This window comes from Phocoena phocoena, chromosome X (assembly GCF_963924675.1).
Source record: "Phocoena phocoena chromosome X, mPhoPho1.1, whole genome shotgun sequence".
Taxonomy (NCBI): Eukaryota; Metazoa; Chordata; class Mammalia; order Artiodactyla; family Phocoenidae; genus Phocoena; species Phocoena phocoena.
Genome location: NC_089240.1, coordinates 25,224,564 through 25,237,513, shown reverse-complemented (window position 1 = coordinate 25,237,513; position 12,950 = coordinate 25,224,564). Strand labels below are relative to the sequence as shown.

The 12,950-nt window shown below is 36.7% G+C and overlaps 1 protein-coding gene across 1 annotated transcript in view; it reads right to left on the bottom strand.

Moving 5' to 3' along the window:
- IL1RAPL1 (interleukin 1 receptor accessory protein like 1) overlaps nt 1-12,950 on the bottom strand; it is a 723,124-nt gene that overhangs the window by 556,829 nt on the left and 153,345 nt on the right. The window contains exons 6-7 of the mRNA XM_065900137.1: nt 5,617-5,803; nt 2,916-3,069 (exon numbers count right to left, since the gene is read on the bottom strand). Of these exons, the coding sequence (XP_065756209.1) occupies nt 2,916-3,069; nt 5,617-5,803 (341 nt within the window). The remainder of the gene's footprint in view (nt 1-2,915; nt 3,070-5,616; nt 5,804-12,950) is intronic.

Genomic DNA, 12,950 nt, shown 5'->3' with positions numbered 1-12,950 from the left:
ATACACTTTTTTTTTTTTTTTTGTGGTATGTGGGCCTCTCACTGTTGTGGCCTCTCCCGTTGCGGAGCACAGGCTCCTGACGCACAGGCTCAGTGGCCATGGCTCACGGACCCAGCCACTCCGCGGCATGTGGGATCTTCCCGGACTGGGGCACGAACCCACGTCCCCTGCATCGGCAGGCGGACTCTCAACCACTGCGCTACCAGGGAAGCCCGACACATATACTTTTAATAAACCAAAGATCTCCCATAAAAGTTTACAATATGGTCTGTACGATGCCACTTTATTTATCCAGAAATTTTCTTTTCTCTTCATGTGTTGGACTCTCTTTTGTTTTATTTTAAAGAAACATTCTAACACACTTCAGAATATATATTATCAGCTAAGGCAGATCCACTAAAACTAAATGATATCATGCTTTGCATAAGATTTACATTAAGTATAACATGACCATGATATGCAGAAAAACAAGATACAAAGCAGGGATCAACTATTGCTCAGAGAAAATGCCCACCTTCGTTGCTTTACTGAGAGTTTAACTTGGGTTCTAAGAATTGCTCTTTGGCCACAGCCAAAGTAAATGAGCTATAGTGTAACACTATTTAAAGCAATGTTATGCATAAATATATCTTGTCAACAGACTTCTTGTTAAAACCTAAAATGCATTTTAATACATATTACTTTTAACTATGGGATATGCAGCTCTATGATTCAACCAAAATTTCATATATAATCAAATTTTGCTTTATACTTTTATTTCCCCAAATCAATGTCACAGGTAGAGCTATTTAAATTAGAGGTATTCATAATATTCAGCTGAATGTAAACTTTCATTAACTTCCTTTTGGGTATCAAGAAATAATTATTCCTCCTTTTTGCATAAAGAAAAGGAGATATCTTTTGGAGAAAATGAATGTACAAAAATAGCCCTGGGTAGCATTTACGAGAAAACAATTCTATTACTGATTGTACAAAATAGCCTACTTACATGATTTTACCATTTGGGACCCAGTTTCCAGTCTCTAGGAGACTGTTTTCCAATCACCTCTTACTAGACAGTGTTTTAGTAACCTAGCGTTTCTAGAAAGGGGAAAGATGTGCTTACCAAGAATTAGCTCTACACTCCAAAGAATAAAGACTAGAAGTTCATTCTATTTTCTTTACAGAATAGATATTTTTTCATTATTTTCAGTATGTTTTAATTCCTTTGTCTCAGTACCTACTCCTTGAAAAGCTACTTCAGTATAGATTAAGAGCAAAAAAGAAATAATAAAATATTCAACATTTATTGTAAAGAAAACCCAAGTACAGATAGTTATGTTTTTCACTGTTCCATTAAACAGGGAGGTAAAGTGATAAAAGTGTTAATTTTCTATACGAAGACCTATTATACACAACAAAGCTGAAAACAAAACTAGTGCAAATCATACATGTGTACATCATAGGTACGTAATACATGATTAAATGTGTGTTTACTATTCAAATGTACCATGTATTGCTATTGTCAGTTATTTACTGGGTCTAATATCTATCAAAGGCATTACCAAAGAGCATCTTACTTATTTAACTAAATTTCCTTTCAAGCTGAATAATTACTATCCATCAAATGAGTTTCATGAAATCAGATTTTGTTTTTAAGTCAAAGTATATCATATCATAATTTCAAGATTTCAAGGTGATTATTGTAAGATGAAGGTGACTACCACAAAACAATTTTCATATACGGGAAAACTATTTTAAGTGAATCAATGAACAAATGGAAATCTCTTTAAAGTATCTGATATCCTTTTCTTACTTTTATATATATGGTTCATAAAAATGATTGTACAGGGACTTCCCTGGTGGTCCAGAGGTTAAGACTCCACACTTCCACTGCAGGGGATGCGGGTTTGATCCCTGGTCAGGGAATTAAGATCCTGCTTGCCATGCAGTAGGACAAAAATTAAAAAAAAAAAAAAGATTGTACAAAGAATGTCACCAAGAAGAATCTCTCTTAATAAGATGAGAATAATGTCTTCAACTGCCTAAAGCATTGGTCTTGATTCCCCCCCTTTTTTGTGTTGGAACCACTTTGAGAGAAGTATTCAATAACATAAAACAGGGAATGAATACAATATTTAACATGACATCATTTAACATGACAAAACGATGCATATTTGGATATAATTCTATGTTTTGCAAGTTGATTTCATATGTATTACCTTGCCTCATTCAATTCTTGCAAAAATGCTATGAAATAAACAAGGCAAACTTTACCATCACCATTTTATACATGAGGAAAGTGATATTTTGAAGGTTGTGGTGATTAAAATAAAGTCATGTGACTAGTGAGCTGTAGATTCGTGATTTCAGACAGTGTTCTGAACCTTGTTCTCATGCCCTTCTACCTTAGCAACCAGGTATGGGAATGAGTCCATGCAATGCATGTCACATAATTATTCAATTATTGTATCTGAAATTTTGTTATATTCAAGTTCATGAGAACACGTATATCAGGTTCATAGAGTAATAAATGAAAAGAAAAGTAATTTTTCTAATTTGGAGCAAGACAGGAAGACAGAGGTAGATTTCATATATTCCATTTCAACATTCTAGGAAGTGTTTCCAAAAATTATACCGCTACAAAATATAAGCATAATTTTCTGAAACTGTAAACTCATTATTTCAAGTACTTTCAAAAGCTAACATTTCTATAATCCCCTAAGCCTATTTTCTTTAACCTTTCATATGCATTTCAGGGCAACATGATTTGAAAGCAAGGAGGAATAAATTTCACCTATAGGAATCCACTTAGCATTTGGTTAAGCACTTCCTTCATTGCAAAGATTTGAAAAAAATCAATACGCAGCACAAAAAATGAAACTTAAAATGTTAGTTTCATTACTTGCAAATGAAATACTGAAGACTGTACTTACCTGTAACAGTTAGTTCAGTAGTTCTTCTCACAACAAAGCCTCCATATTTTAATTCACACGTATAATTTCCAATGTCGTCTTCTCTGACTTCTCTTATAAGCAGGGTATCTCTTTTGAATACAATACTTGGCCTCCATGTTTTTGTCCTACATTCCTACGTGAAGAAGACAAAATGTTTATAGTACATATAGTAACTTAAAGTATTTAAAATAACTAAACTAAAAGCTTCTAAAGTTAGATTTTAAAAGAGCTAGAGTTGTGAATTAATGCTACAGATTTTCAAAACTTCTCCACATCTCTGGGAAATCAGGTACCTCAATTTGAAAAAAGCACTATTAGCAAGTCACTTTATTAACGTCTAACTTCAGTGTCTCTAAATCATATATGTATTGATTTATTAGATATAAGAAAATGACATTTATTAAGATTACTCCTGACATCATTTTTAGAAGCAAATAGTCTGCATTTGATGATTATGAAATTAACTACTTTGATACTGATAATATAAAATATAAAATGAATTTTTTAGTGGAAAGCAGAAAAACTAATTCTATAGAGAAAAATGCTTTAGTTCAGTATTTTAAATCTTTTAAGGCTGCATTTAGAAATAATTCAATCTTTTCATAGCATATATATTCTACAGTCCATGGAAGAAATGGCCATTATTTATATGCAAGGTCTTTATAGTCTCACAGTCTACCAAATTACGGTCTCTGCTTTAAGCTTTGGATTATAATGATGTTGGCTCAGGAGATTTCTGTTTTTGCCAAACAGAAGTCCATTTTCTCTAGCCATATTTGAAATCAGTGGAATGAGGATAAAATAACTTTAAACCTTTTAACACTAGTCAGAGGTAATATTATTTTGTTAAACATTTAGTGTCAGATCAAATTTATGCAGACCATTATTTTGATTATGTGTCTCAATGCCTGTGTATAATTGGAGGACAATTATCTGGTTATTTCAGTCCAAAATATACACTTAATATCCTCATATTAGTTGCATAAACTGTCATAGTTGCATAAATTATACACTAAATGTATGCAATACATATTCCCTTGACTATGGAAAAATAATCTGAATTGTTACAAAACTTTTAAATTCCACATATACTGCATCTCCACCCATCACTTCACTAATTATGGTCTTTATAGCGTAAGGTCACAATGACTGGGGAGATGGTGGAAGCATGACTAAAGGACCAATATGAGGCCAGCCATTTAAAAAACTGAGTGTGTGACTCTGTGTGTCTGTGTGTGTGTGTGTGTGTGTGTGTGTGTGTGCGTGGCCTCTAATGTTTCAGCAAATTTTGAGATACTATTTGCAAAAAGTGAGAAAAAGTGCATGACTCTTAAGATCAACTTATTGGCAAACAACAAAGAAATTGCATATTTAGAACCTGAATGTACACATATGAGTACTAGAAAAATATCTGTACTTGAAGATCTTGTGTCAAACTCCCCTAATACCTCTCCCCTTTGAGGAAATCATCAGGGCTTGCTTAGAATCCTCCTGTGGAAAGCAGGCAAACCACAGAAAATCAGGGTGAGAAATATATAATTAAAAAACTTTAAAAGTAAATAAAGCTCACATGCACAGGGACAGAAATAGTGGAGCTAATATTTAAGGGCTATTTAATACTGTCTAATACAGAAATCCAAGGGAAAAGTAGAAAAATATTTCAACAGTTCCCTTGATGTTCTGAATACTCCACTGCTTACTGTCAAGAATCAAAAGAAAGTCATTCAAAGAAGGGCATTACTAATTTTGGAAAAATCCTTTAAAAATTGTTAAAGATGTACTTCCTGTTTCATTTCTAACAAGTTTTGAATTCGTTATCAGTCCTGAGGGCTCATATTCTGTATACTGACATTTGTGAATCTAGTTACTAAAAGATCCAGCTTCCTAAATTCCTATTTCCAGTTAGTTGGACAAAGCAAAAGTTTACACTAGGTATCTTTAAATCATGGAAAACATATTCCAGACAAATGTTCATAACATCTATATTGTATTTTCTTGGGTATGTTCAATAACAAAAGCATCTTTTAGATATAAATAAGTTGAAGAACATGTTCAAATCTTGAAATTCAGTCAAAGTCAATGATGTGACAGGAAGAACAGCGTCTGATTATTCTGCTTAAGCCTAAAGTTGCTTCTGGTTTTTGAAAAGAAGTTAATCTAACACTACTTTTATAATCGTATACATTTTCATCAGATCTTTAAAAACATGTATGCTTTTATACAAAAGAGATTAGGATATGCACAAAGATACTTCCATTAAACAGAATATTTCAATAAAACTAGTGTACCATTTTATCACAGAAGCAAGTCAATCCTTTTTCTCCTTGTTTGGGGACATTTTGGACTGCTTATATGAAGAGTTTAAAATGAATGCTTAATGCATTTTAGTTCCTGAAATTATCAACACAGATTATAATAGACTTGATAGGATTATCAGCATAAACTAGATATAAACATTAACATAGTAGCTTATTACAATGTACTAAAAATACAAACATTGACTTGGATTATCAAAGTCCCTGGTTTAAAAACTTATAATGCCCAGCACAACTTGCTGTAGTATCTCAGGAAGGCAGAACTGAACTATATAACACCCACTTAAATGTTTTTATCCAACTTGCCCTAGAATAAGGTACACATTAATCTATTTATAAGTGATAAAATCATTCATAGTCCATACCTTATACCATAGGATTTCAGGTTCTCTGGATGGTAGTAAAAAATCTTCTATGTCACGGCACGAAATTTCCTTGCTTTTGCTAAGTTCAGCTTTATCAAAGTACTTCATCTTGGAATTGTAGCACAGCCCAGTGTCATTTTCACCCACTGTCAGTGAGATGGATACTTTCATACAGTAAGTGGAGTTTCTGTAATGAAGCAGAATAAATATGGTGGCCTGGTGTGAACAAAAAGCAACTGTTGTCAAGGCAGTGTATTTACTTCACTCAAAAAGGGAGAGAGGAAGAGAGGGATAAAAACTCTACTGATAATTAATGTATGGTATCATGGCTTATTCCACAGGGCTCTATCTTGTCAGCCAGCTAAACAATGCTTGGTTCTGTTAAACCATTTGTATATTTTTCATATGCTAGAAAAAAATTTTATATTATATAAAAGTTTGGTTTGAAAAACTGTTTAATAGACATTTTTATTTAGCTTTTATCTAGGAAAATAAAATAAAGGAAGATTTAGGTCAAGAAACAAGTCAAGCCTGGTCATAATTATGCTAAAATTGGTAAATTCATACTCAGCCGTAAAAAAGAATGAAATAATGCCATTTGCAGCGACACGGATGGACCTAGAGATTGTCATACTGAGTGAAGTGAGTCAGAAAGAGAAAGACAAATATCATATGATATCACATATGAAGAATCTAAAAAAAAAATGGCACAAATGAACTTATTTACAAAACAGAAATAGAGAAAGTCTGGTCGCAGTCAGCTGTGTCTGCGCTGGACCTGAGGTGGGATGTAATACAAAAGAAGCCATCTATGGACTATTGGAGAGGGCTGTGCCTCACAAAAAGATAAAGAAACAGAAGGCTGGAGAGTCTCCACTGCTAGTTTAATGACCCAATAAAGCAGAATTCTGAGCTGGAAGTTTTCCTAATAGGAACCATCCTTGGGGAGACCTTTAAGATGGCGAAGGAGTAAGACGCAGAGATCACCTTCCTCCCCACAAATACATCAGAAATACATCTACACGTAGAACAACTCCTAAAGAACACCTACTGAACGTTGGAAGCAGACCTCAGACCTCCCAAAAGGCAAGAAACTCCCCACGTACCTGGGTAGGGCAAAAGAAAAAAGAGACAAAAGAATAGGGATGGGACCTGCACCAGTGGGAGGGAGCCGTGAAGAAGGAAATGTTTCCACACACTAAAAGGCCCTTCGTGGGCAGACACTGTGGGTGGTGGAGGGGGGAAGCTTCGGAGCCGCGGAGGAGAGCGCAGCCACACGGGTGCGGAGGGCAAAGCGGAGAGATTCCCGCACAGAGGATCAGTGCCAACCAGCACTCACCAGCCCGAGGGGGTTTGTCTGCTCACCCGTGGGAGCGGGCGGGGGCTGGGAGCTGAGGCTCGGGCTTCAGAGGGTCGGATCCCAGGGAGAGGACTGGGGTTGGCTGCGTGCACACAGCCTGAAGGGGTTAGTGTGCCACAGCTAGCCGGGGCAGAGTCCGGCAAAATGTCTGGAGCTGCCGAAGACACAAGAGACTTTTTCTTCCCTCTTTGTTTCCTGGTGCGCGAGGAGAGGGGATTCAGAGCGCCACTTAAAGGAGCTCCAGAGACAGGCGCGAGCCGCGGCTATCAGCGCGGACCCCAGAGACGGGCATGAGACGCTAAGGCTGCTGCTGCTGCCACCAAGAAGCCTGTGTGCAAGCACAGCTCACTCTCCACACCTCCCCTCCCGGGAGCCTGTGCAGCCCGCCACTGCCAGAGTCCCGTGATCCAGGGACAACTTCCCCGGGAGAATACACAGTGCACCTAAGGCTGTTGCAACGTCACTCATGCTGGCCTCTGCCGCCACAGGCTCGCCATGCATTCTGTACCTGCACCTCGTGCCCCGCCCCCAGCCTGAGTGAGCCAGAGCTCCCTAATCAGCTGCTCCTTTAACCCCGCCCTGTCTGAGCGGAAAAACACACGCCCTCAGGCGACCTACACGCAGAGGCGGGGCTAAATCCAAAACTGAACCACAGAAACTGTGCGAACAAAGAAGAGAAAGGGAAATCTCTCCCAGCAGCCTCAGGAGCAGCGGATTAAATCTCCACAATCAACTTGATATACCCTGCATCTGTGGAATACCTGAATAGACAACGAATCATCCCAAATTGAGGCAGTGGACTTTGGGAGCAACTGTAGACTTGGGGTTTGCTTTCTGCATCTAATATGTTTCTGGGTTTATGTTTATCTTCGTTTAGTATTTAGAGTTTATTATCACTGGTAGATTTGTTTATTGATTTGGCTGCTCTCTTTATTTTTATATATAGATATATATACTTACTTCCTTTTTCTCTTTTTGTGAGTGCGTATGTGTATGCTTCTTTGTGTGATTTTGTCTGTATAGCTTTGCTTTTACCATTTGTCCTAGGGTTGTGTCTGTCCATACTTCTTTTCTTTTTTTATTACTTTTTAATTTTTTTATTTTAAATATATATTTTTAATTTTTTTATTTTAACAACTTTATTTTATTTTACTTTTTTCTTTTGTTCCTCTTTTTCTCCCTTTTCTTCTGAGCCATGTGCCTGACAGGGTCTTGGTGCTCCAGCCGGGTGTCAGGCCTGTGCCTCTGAGGTGGGAGAGTTGAGTTCAGGACATTGGTCCACCAGAGACGTCCTGGCTCCACATAATATCAAACAGCAAAAGCTCTCCCAGAGATCTCCATCTCAACACTAAGAACCAGCTCCACTGAACGAAGAGCAAGCTACAGTGCTGGACATCCTATGCCAAACAACTAGCAAGAGAGGAACACAACCCCACCCATTAGCACAGAGGCTGCCTAAAATCATAATAAGGTCACAGACACCCCTAAAAACACCACCAGATGCAATTCTACCCACCAGAAAGACAAGACCCAGCCTCATCCTCCAGAACACAGTCACTACTCCTCTTTACCAGGAAGCCTACACAACCCACTGAACCAACCTTAGGCACTGGGGGCAGACATCAAAAAAAAAAACTGTGAACTACGAACCTGCAGCCTGTGAAAAGGAGACCCCAAACACAGTAAGTAAAGCAAAATGAGAAGACAGAGAAACCCACAGCAGATGAAGGAGCAAGGTAAAAACCCACCAGACTAAACAAAGGAAGAGGAAATAGGCAGTCTACCCGAAAAAGAATTCAGAGTAATGATAGTAAATATTACCAAACTCTCGGAAATAGAATGGAGAAAATACAAGAAATGTTTAACAAGGACCTACAAGAACTAAAGACCAAACAATGATGAAGAAGACAATAAATGAAATTTAAAATTCTGTAAAAGGACTGAATAGGACAGTAACTGAGGCAAAAGAATGGATAAGTGACCTGGAAGATAAAATAGTGGAAATAACTACTGCAGAGCAGAATGTAGAAATAAGAATGAAAAGAATCGAGGACAGTCTCAGAGACTTCTGGGACAAAATTAAATATACCAACATTCCAATTATAGGGGTCCCAGAAGAAGAAGAGAAAAAGAAAGGGACTGAGAAAATACCTGAAAAGATTATAGTTGAAAACTTCCCTAATATGGTAAAGGAAATAGTCAATCAAGCCCAGGAAGCACAGAGAGTCCCATACAGGATAAATCCAAGGAGAAACATGCCAAGACACACATTAATCACACTATCAAAAATTAAATACAAAGAAAAAGTATTAAAAGCAGCAAGGGAAAAGCAACAAATAACATATAAGGGAATCCCCATAAAGTTAACAGCTGATCTTTCAGCAGAAACTCTGCAAGCCAGAAAAGAGTGTCAGGACATGTTTAAGTGATGAAAGGGAAAAACCTACAAACAAGATTACTCTACCCAGCAAAGATCTCATTCAGATTCAATGAAAAAATTAAAAACTTTACAGACAAGCAAAAGCTAAGAGAATTCAGCACCACCAAACCAGCTTTACAACAAATGCTAAAGGAACTTCTCTAGGCAGGAAACACAAGAGAAGGAAAAGACCTACAATAACAAACCCAAAACAATTAAGAAAATGGTAATAGGAACATACATATCAATAATAACTTAAATGTAAATGGATTAAATGCTCCAACCAAAAGACAGAGACTGGCTGAATGGATACAAAAACAAGACCCATATATATGCTGTCTACAAGAGACCCACTTCAGACCTAGGGACACATACAGACTGAAAGTGAGGGGATGGAAAAAGATATTCCAAGAAATTGGAAATTAAAAGAAAGCTGGGGTAGCAATTCTCATATCAGACAAAACAGACTTTAAAACAAAGACTATTAGAAGAGACAAAGAAGGACACTACATAATGATGGGCGGATCAATCCAAGAAGAAGATATAACAATTGTAAATATTTATGCACCCAACATAGGAGCACTTCAATACATAAGGCAAATGCTAACACCCATAAAAGAGGAAATTGACACTAACACAATCACAATAGGGGACTTGAACAGCCCACCTTCACCAACGGACTGATCATCCAAAATGAAAATAAATAAGGAAACACAAGCTCTAAATGATACATTAAACAAGATGGACTTAACTGATATTTATAGGATATTCCATCCAAAAACAACAGAATACACTTTCTTCTCAAGTGCTCATGGAAAATTCTCCAGGATCAATCATATCTTGGGTCACAAATCAAGCCTTGGTAAATTTAAGAAAACTGATATCGTATCAAGTGTCTTTTCCGACCACAACGCTATGAGACTAGATATCAATTACAGGAAAAAACCTGTAAGAAATACAAACACATGGAGGCTAAACAACACACTACTAAATAACCAAGAGATCACTGAAGAAATCAAAAATACCTAGAAACAAATGACAATGAAAACACAACGACCCAAAACTTGTGGGATACAGCAAAAGCAGTTCTAAGAGGGAAGTTTATAGCAATACAATCCTACCTCAAGAAACAAGAAACATCTCAAATAAACAACCTAATCTTACACCTAAAGCAATTAGAGAAAGAAGAACAAAAAACCCCAAAGTTAGCAGAAGGAAAGAAATCATAAAGATCAGATCAGAAATAAATGAAAAAGAAATGAAGGAAACAGTAGCAAAGATCAATAAAACTAAAAGCTGGTTCTTTGAGAAGATAAACAAAATTGATAAACCATTAGCCAGGCTCATCAACAAAAAAAGAGAGAAGACTCAAATCAATAGAAGTAGAAATGAAAAAGGAGAAGAAACAACTGACACTGTAGAAATATAAAGGATCATGAGAGATTACTACAAGAAACTAAATGCCAGATAAATGGACAACCTGGAAGAAAGGGACAAATTCTTAGAAAAGCACAACCTTCTGAGACTGAACCAGGAAGAAATAGAAAATATAAACAGACCAATCACAAGCACTGAAATTGAGACTGTGATTAAAAATCTTCCAACAAACAAAAGCCCAGGACCAGATGGCTTCACAGGCGAATTCTATCAAACATTTAGAGAAGAGCTAACACCTACCCTTCTCAAACTCTTCCAAAATATGACAGAGGGAGGATCACTCCCAAACTCATTCTACGAGGCCACCATCACCCTGATACCAAAACCAGACAAAGATGTCACAAAGAAAGATAACTACAGGCCAATATCACTGGCAAACATAGATTCAAAAATCCTCAACAAAACACTAGCAGACAGAATCCAACAGCACATTAAAAGGATCATACACCATGATCAAGAGAGGTTTATCCCAGGAATGCAAGGGTTCTTCAATATACGCAAATCAATCAATGTGACACATATACCATATTAACAAATTAAAGGATGAAAACCACGTGATCTCAACAGATGCAGAAAAAACTTTTGACAAAATTCAACAGCCATTTATGATAAAAACCCTCCAGAAAGTAGGCATAGAGGGAACTTTTGTCAACATAATAAAGGCCATATATGACAAACCCACAGCCAACATCATCCTCAATGGTAAAAAACTGAAACCATTTCCTCTAAGCTGAGGGACAAGACAAGGTTGCCCACTCTCACCACTATTATTCAACATAGTTTTGGAAGTTTTAGCCACAGCAATCAGAGAAGAAAAAGAAATAAAAGGAATCCAAATCAAAAAAGAAGAAGTAAAGCTGTCACTGTTTGCAGATGACATGATACTATACATAGAGAATCCCAAATATGCTACCAGAAAACTACTAGAGGTAATCAATGAATTTGGTAAAGTAGCAGGATACAAAATTAATGCACAGAAATCTCTTGCATTCCTATACACTAATCATGAACAATCTGAAAGAGAAATTAAGGAAACACTCCCATTTACCATTGCAACAAAAAGAATAAAATACATAGGAATAAAACTACCTAAGGAGACAGAAGACACTGATGAAAGAAATTATAAAATAATACAAACAGATGGAGAGATACACCATGTTCCTGGATTGAAAGAATCAATAATGTGAAAATGACTATACTACCCAAAGCAATCTACAGCTTCAGTGCAATCTCTATCAAACTACCACTGGCATTTTCACAGAACTAGAACAAAAATTTTCACAATTTGTATGGAAACACAAAAGTCCCCAAATAGCCAAAGCAATCTTGAGAAAGAAAAACGAATCAGGCTCCCGGACTTCAGACTATACTATAAAGCTAAAGTAATCAAGATAGTATGGTACTGGCACAAAAACGGAAATATAGATCAATGGAACGGATAGAAAGCCCAGAGATACACCCATGCACATATGGTCACCTTATTTTTGATAAAGGATGCAAGACTATACAAATGGAGAAAAGACAGCCTCTTCAATAATTCGTTCTGGGAAAACGGACAGCTACATGTAAAAGATTGAAATTAGAACACTCCCTAACACCGTACACATAAATAAACTCAAAATGGATTAAAGACCTAAATGTAAGGCCAGACAGTATAAAAGTCTTACAGGAAAACACAGGCAGAACACTCTATAACATACATCACAGCAAGATCCTTTTTGACCCACCTCCTAGAGAAACGGAAATAAAAACAAAATAAGCAAGTGGGACCTAATGAAAATTAAAGTCTTTTGCACATCAAAGGAAACCATGAACCAGACAAAAAGACAACTCTGAGATTGGGAGAATATATTTGCAAATGAAGCAACTGACAAAGGATTAATCTCCAAAATATACAAGCAGCTCATGCAGCTCAATATGAAAAAAACAAACAACCCAATCAAAAAATCGGCAGAAGATCTAAATAGACATTTCTCCAAAAAGGACATATAAATGCCTAAGAAGCACATGAAAAGCTTCTGAACATCACTAATTATTAGGGAAATGCAAATCAAAACTACTATGAGGTATCCCCTCACACCGGTCAGAATGGCCATCATCAGAAAATTTACAAACAAC